Raw genomic sequence first — 19,420 nt, forward strand, 5'->3', positions numbered from 1 at the left:
GTGTCGTAGACATCCACTTAAAGACGATTATGGGGAGAACACCTTTCTCTAAGTCCCAGCACGCTTACCTCAAAGGCAAACCGAGCCGCTGTTTTCGTCCATTATGAGCGACATCATGGAAGGAGCGTTGCGAAAAGGATACTTGTGGGCCGCAAGATGTGGGCTCGTCCTAAAGCCAGTCAAGACGGAACTGATGCTATTCAGCACCAAGATAAGATTGGTTCTCCCTTCCAATGCAAAATATCGGAGTGTAATCCTGGATCCAAAGCTAAATTGGAGATTCAACATAGAAATGAAGGTAAAGACGACCTGTATAGCCTTCTATGCCTGCAAGAGAACTTTTGCAAGCATAGCGCGACCTTCTGTACGACAGCCTTGTGCTCTAACAACTCAGCTATCCCGACATCCATATAGACCTCCACATTAAATGCGTTGTAGCGTGCAGCGCTGTCTGACTATGTGAACCCAGATATTAGACAGCGAAGCCCCACGACCATAGTGAAATCCTAGACGAAGTACTTCGGGAAAACTGGCTTTTGTCTACGTATTATGACACCAGCAAACCGAATTTCACGAGAAACTTTACTGTGCATTTTCCAAGCAGGGCAGAGTGGAAGACTGGCACTGGATTTCAAGGCAAAGATGGTCTGGAGAGTCAGAGTGCGGAGGTTTTCTCGAATACTCATAGTGTAACCGAGTCGCATTGTCTCCCAGGTTTCGCCAGTGTATTCAAAGCGGAAGTACTGTCGATACTGGAAGCCCGTCGATGACTAAGGTATGATCCCAGCCCCAAGCGTAACATTCGGCCATTCTGACCGACCGCCAAGCGGCCATTAAAGCCTTGCACTGAGAGACGACATCCTCCAGGCTGGCAATTGGTATCCGCAACTCGCTGTTGTTTAAATTTGGGGAAAAGTCGGAATGTATCCCCAGCATTTGCTTTTTCAAGTTAAAAACCTCGCCCGAATTCCAATGCGGGATGCATGGACAGCATGCTCATATGCAAACCGCCTAATAGGGCTGCCCCTGTTATCGGCTGATCGATAACCTAAACCAGCAGTCTTTGAAATTAGGGTCATGCTCTTAGCTCTGATATCAACAATCGGTACAACAAGCCGAGGAGTCGTTAGACATGAAGCTAACGCTAAGGACTCCTTTTACCCTCTACTATTAATTTTTACTCCTTCGCCAGTATCTTTGCTTGTATGTAATCTCCGCAAGAACTGCAGGATTCCTTCCTCCCTCTCTTTTCCTCCTTTCTCCCGCGGAACTTTCATAGGGACATTCTCAAAATGATAAACTGGCCTGAGGATGTCGAGGAAGGGTGGGAACCTCAGGGGCCGCGCCTCATATAAGATCTGAGGCGGAAGAGACAATAATTGAGACGGTGATCCGTCGTGGATCTTCCCCTCCTTGATCGCGGCACTCGGGTCCGGAGACTTACGGCTCCACGCGCGCGGTCGAGCCGTTTTTTTTCTCTTTTCTATTTTCCAATTTTAGTTCGCGCTCTGTTTATCATTCGATAGGCCGTCGCGAAGTCCCTTTTAATGTCTATTTTGTAATAATAAAGCGTGAGGGATCAAAGCGGTCAAAGGACCCCCCCCCCCCCCCCCACCGACATTCCCAAGCCTGGCTAGCACAGAGGCGTGCAAGAACGTGTCCACCGAGCACTTTCATGGAGCTTCAATCTTTGTGGGCGGACCTTCACGGTCAACTTAGCCAATTTGTTTAGATTTCTGGGATAGCTCTGCCCTCTAGGTCGTTATCGGCGGCTGAGGATGATCGACCTGATCCTCCTATTTCCACTCGAAACATTACAAATGGCGCCCAACGTGGGGCGCCTATCATTCGATAGACCGTCGCGAAGTCCCTTTTAATGTCTATTTTGGAATCCGGTGCGGGCCCACGCATGACGGACCTTCAATCTTTGCGGGCGGACCTTCGTGGCCAACTTAGCCAATTTGTTTAGATTTTTGGGATAGCTCTGCCCTCTAGGTCGTTGTCGGCCACTTAGGGTGATCGACCTGATCCTCTTATATCCACTCTTATCATTACAAGACACTTGGCCCCAGCGGCAGAAAGAGTCAGAACAGCTGGTTTGACGATGAATGTAAGCTATCAACGAAACGGAAGAATGCTGCATACCGAGTAGTATTGCATTCTCAAAGAACGCAGGCACGCGCAGAGACTTATCACAAACTCCGTCGAGCGGAGAAACGACTTCATAGACGGAAAAAGGAAGCATCGGAGAACCAACAAGTCTCTGAACTAGAAAAGTACAAGGAGCAACCACACCAGCCGTGGAGGTTTTGTCAACAAGTCAGCAGGATGAAGCCTTACACACCTCGATGTTTATCCTGCCGAGACAAAGAGGGAAATCTGATTTCCGATATAATGGGCATATTGGAGCGATGGGTTCAGTATTTTGATGAACTACTGAACAACCAGAACATCGGCGAGTTGGAGGTCCCGCCAACTGAAAACGACGGACAAATACTGCCACCACCAAGTTTAGGAGAAACAGTCCGTGCAATTCATCGGCTTAAAAATCATAAGTCGCCTGGGGCCGATGAAATTACAGCCGAATTGGTTAAATATGGAGGCGACCAGTTGCACCAAATGGTTCATCAACTTGTGCTCAAGGTATGGGACAGCGAATCAACGCCTGACGATTGGCAATGAGGTACTATCTGTCTCATACATAAAAAGGTAGATATCACACAGTTACCACAGGGATCGGTACTTGGTCCCCTGTTGTGGAATATCATGTATAATGGGGTGCTTGCTCTTCCCGTCTCAGAGGGGACTACGATTGTCGGCTTTGCTGGAGGTTGGTGGCAGCCGGAGTGGTGCGCTCCATCCTGCTCTACTCGTCGCCTGTGTGGGCAGAGGCGCTTGCAAACTCGCAGAGACGGAAGCAGGTGAACTCGGTTTACCGGCGGATGGCTTTGAGGGTTTGCAGTGCTTTTAGAACCACATCAGATGAGGCAGTATTGGTGGTGGCAGGCATGATCCCGGTTGGCATTCTGGCCAAAGAAATGAGTGTCCTGCGCAATGCAAGACATATGGAGGGGCATGCACAGCGTAGAAATGCGGCAAGGTCAGAGTCGCTTGATCTCTGGCAACGTAGATGGGACGAGTTTGCGAAAGGTCGGTGGACGCACAGGCTCATTCCCAACATTAGGGTGTGGCTTGAGCGAAAACATGGGGAGACCAACTACCACATTACCCAGTTCCTCACGGGACACGGTGGTTGCTACAGGCAGTATCTGCACCGCTTTGGGTTGGATGATTCTCCGGACTGTCCCAGATGCGATGGCATACCGGAGGATCCAGAGCATGTGATGTTTCACTTGCCCACGATTTGCGATGGAGAGAAGGAGCTTAAACCAGGTGCTGGGCAAGAGCGGGACCCCGGAAAGCTTGGTTACGGAGATGCTGGAGTCCGAGGAGAAGTGGCTTGCGGTTGGCTCCGCAATCATCCAAATGCAGGAGGAGTTGCTGAAGGAACAAAGAAGGAGGAAAGCTGCAAATAGGTGAAGGATGAGTGCCTAAGAGCAAACCTACCCCGCGAAGTAATGCCTCATAGGTGGTCTCGCGGGGCTGAGGCTGGAGAGACCGGGGGTGGTTTCTAGTGGGTGTGAATCCCACACGCGCCCGCTGTAGTTCCGCCTTTCGGCCGTCGGAGCTGCGGCGGACGTGTCCTTCTAAGATTTTCTACCTCCGTGTACGGACAAAAAACAAAAAAAAAATATCACACAGTGTAGCAATTATAGAGGTATCACGTTGCTGAGTACCATCTATAAGATATTCTCCGCTATCTTGCTAGGCCGGATAGCCCCATACGCCCAGAACATCATTGGCCCATACCAAAGAGGCTTCATTCCAGGGATATCAGCAACAGATCAGATTTTCTCTCTGCGGCAAGCGATGGAAAAACTGGTGGTATATCGACATCAGTTGCACCATCTTTTTATTGACTTTAAAGCCGCCTATGATAGCATAGCCAGGGCAAAACTGTACACGACCATGAGAGAATTCGATATCCCGACGAAATTGATAAGACTGATTAAGCTGACCCTGACCAATGTGCGAGGCCAAATAAAAGCAGCGGGATCACTCTGAAGACCATTCGAGATCAACAACGTTCTACGACAAGGGGATGCCCTATCATGCGTCCTCTTTAACCTGGCCCTCGAGAAAGTGATCCGTGATGCTGAGGTGAATGCAAGAGGTAAGATCCTCTTTAAGTCCACCCAACTACTGACCAATGCTGACGATATCGAAATCATGGGAAGAACCACCCGAGACGTACAAAGCAGGCTTTGCGAGATCTCGGGCTGCACATCAATGAAGGCCAGACAAAGTATATGGTGGCAACGACAGCACCGAAAACCTACCAACCAACAACATCAAACCGCACTGGCCAAACGGGAAAAATAAAGATAGGAGACTACAACTTTGAGAGTCCCATCTTGGGTCGAAAATCACAACCAATAAAAGCTACGATGATGAAATCCTCGCACGGTTATTGTCAGCCAACAGAGCCTATTTCAGCTTACTAAAACTGTTTTGCTCGAAACGTCTCACCATGGGGTCAAAGCTCTTACTGTACAAGACAATGATCTTGCCAGTCCTCATGTATTCCTCGGAGACTTGGGTTCTTACCAGGGACAATTGCGAACTTTTGGCCGCGTTCGAGAGAAGAATCCTTGGAAGAATTTCTGGCCTCCTACATGAGGATGGACGATTCCGTAGCCTACATAACGACGAAATCTATGAGCGATACCATGAACGTTAGGTTGTTGATAAAATCCGGTTCAACAGGTTACGGTGGGCGGGTCACTTAAGGATGAGGATGATCCAGCCCGGAAAGTCTATAAGAACAATATCTATGGTAGAAAAAGAAGACGAGGCAGACCCTGCCTGAAAGGTCAGGACGCCAGACAGCTTTTAGGGATATCGAATTGGTAGACCCCGGCGCAAAACGGGGATGTCTGGGTTTCCTTATTAAGGCAGGCCCAGACCGGATACTGGTTGTTGCGCCGTTGGTGATGATGATCTTTCTAGTATGGTGTCCAATATTTAAGTTTGATTTGTCTATGTTGTTGATGATGCTGGGAGTCCAGAGTCCGCATCCACTTGAGGACGGTCTAGACCACTTGGGAAGCAATTTACTTTTTCTCTTGTGGTCGACGGACTCCTCTTTTTGGGTTGAACACCCAAGATTCGAAAGGGTCGGTCAGGATTTTATCTTTTATTTAAGTTTGAGTTTATAATAACATGTTCTGCGGACTGATATGTTATCATTGCTTCGTCGGAAGCTTCATACAAACTGGAATTTTCACTAATATCTATTACTCACCATCTGTCCTAAGGTAATCGTTCAAAATCTGGAACAACGGGAACGAATCCCAAGTGTCAGGAAGCTGCTCGGCCAGTACTCGATCCATGTCCACGGCAAACAGCGACCAGAATATCTCGGCATGTTCGACCAGCAGATCGCTGAACCATGCGAAAGCCTAAAGTGAGACATTGTTAAAAGATACAGTCAATAAGATGCAAGTACTGGCGAAATCAATTGTCAGAAGCCACTATTGGAATAAAGAGTTGAATCATAACTGGTTAATCTTGATAGTTTCGAATCGAACGAAATCATAAAATCAAAGGGAATAGAACGAGTAAGGAAACAAGACTTACTAAAAAGCATTGAATGCGGAATAGTACGTTAGTTATAGAATATTATGGAAAACTACAAAGAAAAACTGAATGAAAACTTTCAAGTTAGTCGAAAAACATCCGATCGTATGAAAAGCTACTGACCATTTAAGAATGTGCATTAAAAACCCGTTGCAAGTATCTTTCATCTTTTTCTGAAGGCACAGTGCGCAGAGACTGCTGTGCCGCAACTTGGAATTTTCGATATTTTTTTTTTTGAATTTTCATTTTTCGAATTTCCCTGGTCGCCGCAGTTTCGAGTTAATTTCTCGTCAATAGTTTTAAGTATGTGCTTAGATCTCGTTCACAAAAACACAAGCCAATGCAGAGGCGAGCAAGATACTAGTGCATTCCGACCACGCCTGATACCGTGCAGGCACGCAAAAGGATACCAAATTCAAGATTCTTTCAAGCCGTCAGAATTTAGAAGAGTATCTTAAATGGTCCACAGTATTTGTGTGTTTAAAATGTACAATGTACAAATGTGAATATTATATACTCGCCAAATGGCAATCAAAAAAAGCAAAACATGAAGCGTAGCTTCCTAGTCTAGTTACTCTATGGTTGTTGTAGCAAAACTAACAGAAAAATCATAAAAAATGGAGTCGGTTTCTTTATAAATTGTTACTTGTATCTTTGTTAAACGTTATATAATGCTAGTTGAAAAATTAGTTATACTGTTTCAAGTTACGTGCCGTTGGTACAGGGGCAGTGTAGACAGCATGCGTGGGCATGCAATATCGATATGGGGTAGGCGATGAACCCTGCTTTTTATTAGCGGTAACGCCAGGACCACTGTTTGACGCAGCCGTTTGATCGTTACCATCAACTTCACAACCCACACTACTATTTGCTGTAGCATCCGTATTGCCAGCCGTTGATTGATTCGTTGTTTCGGGATCTTGTTTACGTAACTACATTCAAGAGAGAAAAAACAAAGAAATTATATAGAAAAGAAAAGGCGCAAAAGCGAGTTCTCACAAGGAAAAGAAAAATGAAAAACTCAACCGTTAAAATGAACCGAGGAAATGAACAAAGGGTTAAGGATAGTATTGGAAGTATAAAAGTTGAAGGATGCCATGGGGTGAAAGCGTCCACTGTAGGGCCCAGGATCGTGGTGATCCTGCCGGCCCAAATGAGCACTTTGATGTTGAATGTTTAAAGAATGAAGAAGTGTTACTAGTTCTACTGGTGACTGGACTACCCTTTGATCAAGTAGGGGTCAAGTGAACTGGATGAAAAAGCCTATTCAGCGAGGTAGCTGACAGCACATGAAATAGGGACATATACCACCAAAACCGCATGTCACAGACAGTCAAACGCGTAAGACCGAAAGTTATCATATAAAGATTGTGCAACTCCACAAACCCATATAACCGATAAGTCCTAGCATATCCTTCGCGATAACCGTGCTTCGCATATAGTTAAAGTCAACTGAAATCAGGATTATTTAAAAAAAAAAACAATATATTTCAGATAGATAAACGGGTAGTTAGTTAGTTTAGTTAACTGGGGGGAGCCGCAACTCCGAGCACTCAGGCCATTATCAGACCCATTGTACTATCCCCGTAGTTGCCTATTCAATGGCTTCCCGCCTACGGTGTTCACAGGCTTTAGCGAATCTGAGAACATTCTCCAGAGGCAGAGAGAGTGCAGATTCTTCATTGAAGAAAACCTTACCAAGGTGTCTTCGTCTGAGATCTGAGAATGCCGGGCAGCTGCATAAAAAGTGCAGGGCCGTCTCCTCCTCCTCCTCACATTGGCTGCACAGCCGAAACCACTACCCCAATCTTTTCCATATGGTAGTTTAAGGAGCAGTGTCCCGTCAAAAGTCCTACTAGGGTTTTCATGTCCGACTTCTTAAGAGACAACAAAAATGCCGCTCTAGTGGCCCTAGGCTCCTTCACAAGGATTTTCGCTTGCCGGCAAGAGTCCAAATTTTTCCACTCGGTTGCGTGAATCCTTGCAATTTCACCCTTCAAAGTAGACTTGACAGTAGGTGGTCGGATTCCAAGAGCTGGTTCTGGCTCCACCATTGTGGATCCAGACCCTCGGCGAGCTAGTCTGTCTGTCTGTCCTCCATTTTTGTCGCAGACATTCTTCTGCTGCCAATGGAATGGCATATATCTCCGCCTGGAATATGGTTGTCATTTTTCCGAGGGGTGGGGCCAGTTCTATAATCGGATTCTCCGAGAACACCCCTGCACCCGATCCACCCTCCATGACTGACCTGTCATGGTCTGTAATCTGAAAAGACTCATGGCCACTTGTCGACCATTCTTCTCTTTCGGTGATTACGACAGTGTATGTCTTTTTAAAGACGAATCTGGAAACCATATGATCGGTCGGCATCAGGGGTACCGGACGTTTTTCAAGGAATTTCCAGATAGACGCATGCCCCAATGGTATCGAGCCTATATGCGTCGTTGGCCGCTTTCCGTTTCACCTCCAAGTGAATGGGGGGTAAATTTAGGATAGCTTCAAGTACCGCAGTCGGCGTAGTACTCATTGCTCCAGTAATATGATACTTAGGCAACCAAGTCTCTGAATCTGTGTTAGCAGCTTCCTGCTGTTGCCAAAGTTGGGTTTTATTATGGATGTATACATCCAATATATCCGTTTAGGTGAAAGTCCCCAGGTCTTACCTATCGCATTCCTACAGCACCAGAGCAACATGCAGGATTTCTGATATTGTTCCCGGATATGATGCTTCCACGTTAACTTGGAGTCGAAATGTACTCCTAAGTACTTGACTGTTTGTGCCAGCTGGATTTCCGCCCCTGCTAAGGTGGGTAGCGTATAGCTACCCCACCTGATGTTCCTAGTGAACATAACTAGTCCAGTCTTCCTAGCGTTCACCGTGAGTCCGTTGCGGAGGCACCAGCTGTGGATTACATGCAGAATTGCATTCAAGCGGTCACATACTGTGTCCGCAAACTTGCCGGTAATTATTACGGCTAGGTCGTCCGCAAATGCTTGCGCGAAGACTTTTTTGTCCTCCAGGAGCCACAGCAGGGTATCCATCACCAAGAGCCATAACAGTGGAGAGAGAACCCCCCCTGTGGGCAGCCCCTGAGACAACCTGCTTCAATAGACTTCTGGCCGACCGATATATGGATTTTTCTCCACTCCAGCATGTGAAGGATCCAACTGATTAGCAGCGGTTCGATTCCATGCTGTCCCGCCGCATCACAAATTGCCGCAAATGAGGCATAATTGAAGGCACCTTCGATGTCCATGAATGCGCCTAAGGCGTATTCTTTTTCGGACATCGACTTTTCAATTTTTGCCGTAAGTTCATGGAGTGCTGTCTCCGTGGATTTGCCTTTCTGGTAGGCGTGTTGCCTACGGTGAAGTGGCCATTTAGGAATGTGTGTATCCCTTATGAACCGATCTACTAACCTTTCCAGTCCTTTTAGCAGAAAGTACGTTAGGCTGATCGGTCGAAAGCTTTTTGCGTCTGTGTAGGTGGGTTTTCCTGGTTTGGGAATGAACAACACCTTCACATCCCGCCATTTATTTGGAATATAAGCGTGTGCTAGGCATGCGCGATATATATTACGAATATGTAGACCCAGGGCATCCATTCCTTCTATATTACTAGCACAGGGATGATGCCATCCGGACCTGCAGACTTGTATCTATGGAAGGAGTTAAATGCCCATTTCACTCGCTCCAGTGATACTACTTTGCATGCCAGATTCCAGTCTCTCGGTTGAGGGCTGTATGCACCTGTTGACCCCGAGATTAGATTTTGGATGCTGCCTGGGAAGTGTACTTCAAGCAAATGATTTGCCGTTTCTTCATCGCTTTCTGTGTACTTCCCATTCTGTAAACGTAAATAACCCAGTTTCTGGCTACGTTCTTTGACCAGAATCCGCTTCAGCTTTGAGGTTGCCTCAAGAGAGTTAGTCTCTCCGCAAAAGCGTCTCCAAGGTGATCGTTTAACCGATCTTATGCTCTTCTTTAGAGCCTCCTGTGCCTCTTTATAGCGATTCCAGCCAGTGCTTGACTCACCCTTCAGAGCACGATTAAGGAGCATCCTTGTCGTTTTCCTCTGTTTTGCCAAATCCGAGTTCCACCATGGTGTTTTACCCTTTTTCGACATCTTGAGTGGACAGCTTTCTTCGAAAGCTTCTCTCATGCTAGTTGTGATCATCTGGGTTGTCTTCTCAATTCCAGTAATGGATTTGATGTGCTTCCCAGGGATCGTGACTCGGGCGCTCAATTCTGTTTGATACATTACCCAATCTGTCTTCCTCGGATTCCGAAATGGAATGGGTGGAGGTGGATCCATGCCCATAACGAAATCAATGCGTCTGTGATCCGAGAGTGTGATATCGTTTGATACTCTCCACTCTCCGATCAGAGCCGCGATATCAGGGGATAAACGGGTAAAAAGAAAGGGTCCTAAGATTGCCTAAAAAATAGGAAAGCCAGACGTCCAACAACGCCTTTCCTACTGAAGCTGGAATTACCGTATATGTGAAATGTAGGTTTCGCGTTCATACCAGTAGATGTAAGGCCTATGTTTATTGTATCTTCTACAGGGTGCGGCAGCATAACTTCCTTTTTTAAAATGCACGCCACTCAGTTAGTTGATGTCATAGCGGAGCGCTAGTGGTCTCGTTCAAGAGGGGATACTGTAAAGTTTTGTCCCGACACGATTCAGTCGCCATCATGCGTTGGAATAGTGAGGAGCGTGCCTTTGCCGTTGAGGTTTACTTTCCAAGCAGATGTTCGGTTATTGCAACACAGCGTGCATTTCGGAATCGCTTTAATTTAACCCCGTTGGCTCCCGTCCCAGACCGCAAATCAATTGTTCCATGGATCACTACATTCAGACAAACTGCAAGTGCGACAAAAGGAAGAACTGGAGTTGGTTTGAAATCTCGTGCTTATGTGAACCGTCCAAGAACCCTACAAGATTTGAAGACCAACATCCAAGAAGAAATTGCCAACATAACACCTGCTATGCTAACAAGAGTCATGACAAACGCCAGAAATCGATTTACGCAATGTATGGAGAATGGGGGACGTCACCTAACAGATTTGATCTTCAAAACAATGTAAATAAAAACTTTAGACATGTACCTACATTATAAAAAATAAATAAATATTTTCCGATGCATACAATAGTTTTTATTGAGTTTTGAAAAAAGGAAGTTATGCTGCCGCTGCCGGTAAAAAGAAAGGGACCTGACATTGCCTGGAAAATAGGAAAGCCAGACGTCCAACAACGCCTTTCCTACTGAAGCTGGAATTCCCTCTTTGTGAAATGTAGGTTTCACGTTCATACCAGTAGATGTAGGGCCTATATTTATTGTATCTTCTATTACATAAACAACTAAAGATAAATTTCAGGCATTAAAAACATAAACAACGTCCATTACCAATACAGTGTAAGGTTTTTTTTTCAACGAACGTTAATTGAAATCGTTAATGCGCAACGATTTGACAGACGAGATGTATAGATGCGCACATACAACTGGAAAATCTTGAGTTATCGCAGAAAAACACTGAAGTCAATAACGGCTCCATATTAAGGGGGTCATCCCGTGTGTCGGGTGGGAGAAATCGATTTTTTTTGCTTGAATTGTATCTATATATAGTGGAGCATATGTGGGCAAAGGGATTTTTCGATATTCCGAGTCGTTCAGAAATTACAGTGTTAAACAGGTAAGAAGTTTGCAGCCGCGGCTAGATTACTCGATGAGAAAGAGCGTCGAATCTTTTTTTATCTGTTAGTCTTTTACCTGAACCTTATAAATTCGAACACACGTATAAATATAAAAAGATGGAAAACCAAGCAATGGTCTAAACTTATTTGCTCTTCTTCTTTTTTCTTCAGCCTTTGTCCCGTTCGCAAGCGGGGTCGGCTCGTCGTGATCGGTTTCGCCATTTGACTCTATTGAATGCCTGATCTGGGTGGAATCACGAGGCCCCCCCCCCCCCCCCCCCCCATCCAGCGTATCAAGCCACCTTTTGGTCGTTTACCATCGACTTCGATGTTCAGACCAATCTTGGCAAGTGAATTCTCGTTTGCATGAATTGCGTGACCATACCATCGAAGACGCCTCTCTCGCAACTTTTCCACGATCGGTGCAACCCCATAACGATCGCGGATATCCTCATTTCGGATGTGATCTAAACGTGTGACGCTACTAGTCCAACGTAGCATCTTCATCTCCATTACCGCAAGACGCCGTTCATTGTCTTTTATGGTCGGCCAACACTCAGAACCATAGAGAGCGACTGGACGGACGACATTGTGGTAAATTTTAGATTTGAGACGTTCGTTGATACGTCGATCACAAAGGACACCAGTTGTGGAACGCCACTTCATCCAGGTTGCGTTAATGCGTGAAGCAGTTTCATAACGCAGTTCTCCATTGGCTGATTGCGTTGACCCGAGGTATTTAAATCGCTCAGTTCTGGGCAGATCACTGGCGCTGACAGTGATTGTGCCTGTTTCATGGGGATCGGTCGTCAAAAATTCAGTTTTGTTTAAATTCAATCTGAGACCGTGTTGCATGAGGCGATCATTCCATTTTTGAACAAGTTGCTCGAGATCATTTTTGCCGTGTGATGCTAGGAAAACATCATCTGCATAAAGCAGTGTGTAGGGCGCTGGACGTTGGATATCCCGTGTGACGGTGCCCATAACAAGGACAAAGAGGAGTGGTGAGAGGGCACTTCCTTGATGAACACCAACAGAGACACGAAGCGGTTTTGATACACCCGCCATACTTCGAACTTTACTTTTCGGATCGTGGTAGAGCAATTGAACCCAGCGCACGAGTTCTTCTGGCACGAAGTGTTGTCGTAAAGCATACCAGATGAGTTGGTGTGGTACACGGTCAAACGCTTTCTCTAGATCCAGAAAGGCAATGTAAAGAGGGCGATGCCTCTCACGGTGTTTCTCCATCCGCTGGTGCGGTTGCTCCCTGCATTTTTCAAGTTCACAGATCTGTTAGTTCTCCCAGGGTTCTTTTTCCGCCTGTATAGTTGCTTCTCTGTTCGACGGAGTTCATGATAGGTTTCTGCGCGTGCCCGCTTTCTTTGAGAATGCAGCATTACTCAGTATGCAGCATTCTTCCCTTCCGTTGCTAGCTTACATTCATCGTTGAATCAGCCGTTCCGACTTTTCTTGCAGCTGGGACCTAGTATGTTTGCGGCCGTATCAGTGGTAACATTCTTCAAGGGTTGTGAAGATCATTCGTTGATGCTTCATCTCCAGGAAATCTGTTAGCCGCGGTTATTGCGGTATCCATCTCCCTCCTATAGGTGTTGTGGAGGGCTGTGTTGTGGATGACTTCAGTGCTAACTCTCACCTAATTGTCAGAGGGGATTCTGGGTGGTGTTGTTTTTCGGGCTCGGGGCACTATGCCAACGAAATAGTGATCCGACTCTATATTGGTCCCCCTATATGTTCTGACATTCAACAAGGCTGAGAAGTGGCGGCATTCGATCAGGACGTGGTCAATTTGGTTGAAAGTGGTCTCGTCTGGAGAGGCCCACCTGTGTTTGTGGACCGTTTTCCGCGCAAACCAGATACTTTCGACATCCATTTCGTGCTATACTGCTAGCTGAATGATCCGGAGTCCATTATCATTGGTATCCCTATGTAAGGTATGGGAGCCGACTTATCGCCTGAATACGGGCTCCGTCCTTACGTGACTGTTGAAATCTCCAAGTATGATTTTGATACCATACTTAAGATAGGCTTCGAGTCTGCAGTCTCCTCTGTTAGGGCGTGAACGTTTATGAGGGACCTCGCCTATACAAGGTATTTATAGTGTTTGGACTCGAATAGCCGACGAGGGTGTTGCACAATAATCTAGATACAATACAATGGCTTAATATATTAGGCCTGAGCGCTGTGGCTGTCCCTAGCCTCTTAGATTCACCGTAACTACGAAATTAACAACAACAACTAACAGGCAGGACCAATATCCTACAAAAACTGGTACGTCAAGTGGTGCCACGTTTGTGTAGTATTAACTGACAACTTGGAGACAACATTTAAGGAAGAAGAAGTTGAAAAGTACGACAGCGCTGCCAAGCCCAATATTGACCTGCTGTGAATACCATCAACATGGTAAGCATCAATAATCAGAAGACAGAGACTAGTAAGAGGACGCCTGAGATTGGTATATAAGTCTTTAGGAAGAAATAATAATAATAATCGTTGGCACAACAATCCTATTGGATTAGGCGAGGCGCCACACGTGTCTGCAGTACTTTCCAGAAATTACCTTGAAATAGTATTGATTTAGGAATCGTCGGTCTACCGAAGCAAAATCAGCCAAGAGCTTGCGCTATCCTAAATCATAGTTATAGTAGATACATCCCTTAGATTGACGAAATATTGCGAGAGGCAAGCGGTACTGTTCTACTTGGTTATGATGCTAACACGCACAACCAGGTTTGGGGAAATAAAAAATAAACGCCTCCAGTGAGATTTGAACCACGACCTTCCGTAGGACAACCTTGTGTTCTAACCACTCAGCTATCCGGACCCTGAGTATTGACCGACTATAAAAGGCAATGAACAGCGTCTCGTGGTAATGGAGGCGAAAATTTTACGTTGGATTTGTCACGTAACACGCCTTGATCGCACCCGAAATGAGGATATTTGCTATTGGTTGCACCGACCATGGAAATAGAGAGAGGCATCTTCGAAGGTATGGTCACGTATTTCGCGCTAAGGAGAATTCACTTGCCAAGATTGGTATGAACGTCGAAGTCGATGGTAAGCGGATAAAAAAGCCAGGCGAAACAACGGTGGCTGATATGTTAGGTGGGGATTGGAAAGCCTCGCGACAGTATTTGATAGAACAAAATAAGGCAACTTATCACGACGAGCCAACCGCACTAGCGAACGTGAGAAAGGCTAAAAAAACATCAGCCGTGAAAACATAGGGAGTAGTCGTCAAGGTTAAGCACTGTAGGAGGCAGTTAATCCTTGGATGGGGGATGTTTTATTTTCGACATGACTTGTTCCCGCTGAGCCATCCTTTAGTGACCTTACAAAAAGACTAATCAGATGGCGCTGAAAAGGGCAAATGTACTCAAATATGTTTCAAGGTCCGAATCTAGATTTTTTAAACCCTTTAATCTAATTGAAACGCTTTGCCCATATCGGTTCCAGTTTTTAGCACTATCTCTGATTCATATAAGTGCTAATAGATGTTAGAATGTGGATCAGTTGGTCAGTTTGATTGTTGACCGGCGACCTCATGGGATTGATTGGTGATCATAAGACCATCTTGATTGGCCGGAGACGACCAAGAGGGGAGACCTATCTCATAAACCTAAAATGATGGCGAAATTGACGATGAGGATCCGCCGTTCCATCGAAGTGCTCCATCGACACGCCCCTGCATGCCTCTGTACTAGCCTGCCTCGGGAATGTGGGGGGGGGGGGGGGGGGGGGGTCTTCGATCCTTCACGTGGTATTATACCAAAATTGACGTGTCCTTTCCGATGACCGACCGGATTCTGAAAAACAAACAGGGGGATTCGCGCGAGTCTACCGAAATAACACCACGCGAGCTAAACTGGAATGAAAATAAAAAATAATGGCTCGACCGCACGCCTAGAGCCGTAAACTCTAGACCCGAGTGCCGCGATCGAAAGGGAGGATCTAAAACGAACCACATCATCGATCAATGTTCCTCTTGCCTCAGATGTCTAAGAAGGCGTGGTCTTTAAGGTCCCCATTCTATTGGAGTTACAAAGTTGTAGATATAGGATTTTTTGTGGGTAGAGTAGGTGAATTCATTTACGCAACGGTGCACCATCAGGCTACCAACTAAACCCCTCCCCGTCATCAGAAAACTAACCTGAAACCTTCCAGTGTAGGTAGCCGGAAATTTGGCGATTTGGTCTCTCTGTAGATTTTTTTTTTCAGTGAACATTTACGTGTATTCCACCCTCTTTACAAGCGTGATTCTCACCTGGGCGTGCTTTCATTGGATTTTTTCTTAATTCAACGTTCCCTTTGAGATGCGAGGGGACTGTTTCCCTCATTGGCAACTGCAGAATTTTTAGTCTCCACGAGAGAGAGAGAGAGAGAGGATTTTGTCGTTACATTTACTGGGATTATTTGCTCTCTTAAAGCCTAAACCATGATTTCGTCCGCTAGATGGTGATTTGAGAACCTCTCGACTGCACTCAGGGTAAGTTTAGGGACGAGAGAAGTGACGAACCAAATCAAGACGAGCCGCATCACCATTGCTCCTCTTCCCCCCCCCCCCCCCCTTATTGCCCTCTCCTTCTCTACTCCTTCGAGATGAACTTAAAATGTGCAAACAGCGGCCCGGAGAGGAACTGGAGGAATATGCGCAGCGGGTTAGCTTATTGCTAAAACGGACGCAGGATGCCATTAGCGTGAAGTATCCTGGGGGTGATGAAGGTCTTAAAAAAGAATTTGAGCGCGATTGTATCGGTGCTTTTAAGGTAGGTGTATTGAATGATGGTACAAGAGGGCATCTGGTGGGTAGAAGTTTCACGACATTGGAACAAGCTAAAGCAGATGCCATTTGTTATGAGGACGACTGCCGAAGGCTTTTAGGTTATTCGCGTTTCAGTGATCGCCCCTTCGGACAGTTTCCGGGAAGTAGCTTTGAGGCTACCAGCAGGATTCCTTTCGGGAGTATGTCATATACGACCGGGGGAAACTACAAGCCACCTTTGGAATCTGCACAGTACCCACCGGTCTCTAATAATGTCAGCAATCACAATAACACTTCTTCCTCCTCGGCTGAACAGGATCCCCGGCAATGTCCTTCGCCGAGTTCAGAACCACCCCTTGGCAGGAAAGGGAAAATTGTAGATTGTTTCAATTGTGGGAAATTCAGCCACCGGGCAAGGGAGTGTAGAATGAGACAGGTTGAGCCTTTTTGCGTTCACTGCCGGAAGTACGGACATACCTCGGGACAATGCTCTCGACAGAAATCTCCCCGGTCTTCCCAGCAGGGTCGACGTAGCGTAAACTTTGTACGATTACAGGATGATGAGGGGGCGCAACATATTAGCGAGCAGGGGTTGCCACAGTATTGCGACTTTTGCGCTACGCGGGATCACGACCCTTCGAATTGTTTGCGCAAGTACCTGGCGGAACAGAACCAATCAAAAAACGAGTAGAAGCCGTCCTTGAGGGAGATTCAGTAGTGAGGAAAGGAGTAGGTTTAGATATAACCGAACAAATTAGGATTAGTGGACTGTTTGGGGGAAAAAGGAAAACCCTTGACAGATGTAAAGGTCGGGTGAAACTGGGTTCGGAATGGCACAATTGTGATTTTAATGTGGTTGAGAACCAGGAGTCCCTCCTATATGATGGAATTTTAGGGAGGGACTTCTTGCAGGGGCGCGCCATCATTGCTTGTATTTCAGGAATTTTAGCGGTATCCAGGAAGGCTTACGGACAGGTTAATACGCATCGTGGAGTACATAATTCTTCTCAGAGGACGGAGAAAGATACTGAGGAAACCGACGAGGGCGAACTGGAGGGGACAGTAGTTCGGTCATTGTTGAATGAAGACTGTGAAAGGAATTTTGCGTCGGTACAAAGTGGCGAAATAAGGAATGAGAAAATTCAAATAGGCTCGAAGCAGTTGCACGGTAAGAGTGCGGAAGCTGTGACGGAGGATACAGGAATAACAATGGAAGAGCTGCAGAGGGCGGAAAAAAGCAGCAACAGCATAGCGTCGGAGCTTGAAAACTGGGAAGGTTCCACACGAGGGGAAGCAGAGCTAGAAAATATTAGGGTAGGTCCTAGGGAGGAAAGGATCGTTGAGTTACCCGTAGAGACCCGAATTTGTCTTCGTCAGGAAGTAGTGCCGGGTGTATTTATAAGTAATGCCGTAGTGAAACCTCGAAATGGGACGGTTTTCATTGGCCTCATCAACGTGAATGAGAAGGAAGTGAAGCTTAGGAATCTTAGGCCTGAGTTCCGGTATTTGTCTGACTATAAACTCTGGCGGTCGGAGGAAGGACCGAGCTGACATCTGAACACCGACAGACTTAAGCAGTTAAAGGAGATACTGGAGTTATCGAAGAATCTTAATCAGGAATAGAGGGATAGCATTACTCAGTTGTGCCTGGAGTATGGAGATATATTCCTACTCCCTGGGGACAAGTTGCCGTACACGGAAGTAAAGGCTTTTTCGATACCCCTGTTGCCGGGCGCGGTGCCTGCAAATAAGCCACAGTATCGGATACCGCAGGCTCATCGGGATGAATGTAATCGGCAGATCAATAAACTTTTGGAGGACGATATAATTGAGCCAAGTGATAGTCCGTACAACTCCCCATTCATTCTGGTACCGAACAAGCAGCTAAAGGGCGGGGAAAAAACTTTTCGCCTATGTGTAAATTTCCGTGACCTTAACACTAAAGTGGTACCTATGTCATATCCATTGCCACGGATTAAGGATATCTTGAATGAACTTGGGAACTCTAGATACTTCTCTACACTCGATTTGGCGCAAGGGTACCACCAAGTGCTTATCGATGAGGAGGATAGGTGTAAAGCCGCATTCAGTTTCTTGTACCAGCACCTGCAGTTTAAGAGGGTACCTTTTGGTATTAAAACTGCTCCTGCATTTTTCCAGTCTTTGCTGAACCAGGTTTTGTCAGGCTTACAGGGTATAAAATACTTTGTATCTCTGGATGATGTAGTCGTGTTTTCCAAAAACCTGGATGAGCACAACCGAAAATTGAGAGAGATATTCCAACGATTCCGTGAAGCCAGGCTGAGGCTTCAGCCAGCGAAGTGTCAGTTCCTGCGAAAGGAGATAACTTACTTGAGGCACGTTTGCTCAGAAGATGGAATTAGACCCGATCCCAAACTAACAGAGAAAGTCAGGGATTTCCCACGGCCAAAAACCCCCAAGCAGATAAAATCCATCCTTGGGTTGGCCAATTGCTATAGAAGATTGGTACCCGGTTTTGCGAATATTGCCGCGCCTATTAATCGCCTGGTGAGGAAAAATGTGAAGTTTGAATGGGATGAAGGGTGCGAGAAGGCTTTTGAGAGGTTGAAGAAAGAACTAGTCTCGCCGCCCGTCTTGGCGTATCCGCTAGTGGAGAAGCTCTGGGTGCGATACTGGAACAGGAGGGACGGCCAGTGGGGTATGCGAGTCGTATGCTGAACCCAGCGGAGAGGAATTACTCAACTTCTGAGCGAGAACTTTTGGCACGGACATGGGCGACAAAAAATTACCGTTGTTACCTCCTGGGGAGGCCATTTAAATTGTTCACGGATCACAACCGTTGAAGGGAATGCTAAAGGCTAGAGACACCACTAGCCGGATGCTTCGGTTTCAACAGAAGTTGTCTGAGTATGATTACGAATTGCTATATAAGCCGGGCCGTGGTACAGCGAGAAGCCTCAGCAGAGCCGGGGTCTGATTGCTTAGTGATAACGCGATCAAGAGGACAGGTGCAAGTAGAAGATGAAAAGCGCACTGGTAAGGAGGAGTTAGGGCAGCCTAAGGTCCGAGAGAGGCAAGACGTGCAAGAAATAAGGAGTCCAGAGGAAGTACGGCTAGTCCTTAGAGACTATCATGACTCACGGTTCGGAGGCCACTTTGGGGCCAGCAAAACTTTCGCTAGAGTCAGAAGGTTTTTCAGGTGGAAGGGGATGAAAAAAGACGTCCAGCGACATGTGGCCAAGTGTCTCAAATGCCAGAAG

General features: G+C 46.3%; 1 protein-coding gene across 5 annotated transcripts in view; it reads right to left on the reverse strand.

Moving 5' to 3' along the window:
* The window catches only part of LOC119660883 (calcium-dependent secretion activator), an 81,282-nt gene that overhangs the window by 10,413 nt on the left and 51,449 nt on the right, over positions 1-19,420 (reverse strand). For 3 of the 5 annotated variants that reach the window (XM_038069798.1, XM_038069800.1, XM_038069799.1), the window contains 2 exons: positions 6,414-6,632; positions 5,366-5,522 (listed from right to left, as the gene is read on the reverse strand). In XM_038069798.1, coding sequence (XP_037925726.1) covers positions 5,366-5,522; positions 6,414-6,632 — 376 coding nt within the window. The remainder of the gene's footprint in view (positions 1-5,365; positions 5,523-6,413; positions 6,633-19,420) is intronic. The other 2 variants (XM_038069801.1, XM_038069802.1) reach the window with 1 other exon arrangement.

The sequence above is a fragment of the Hermetia illucens genome, chromosome 7, assembly GCF_905115235.1.
Source record: "Hermetia illucens chromosome 7, iHerIll2.2.curated.20191125, whole genome shotgun sequence".
Classification (NCBI taxonomy): Eukaryota; Metazoa; Arthropoda; class Insecta; order Diptera; family Stratiomyidae; genus Hermetia; species Hermetia illucens.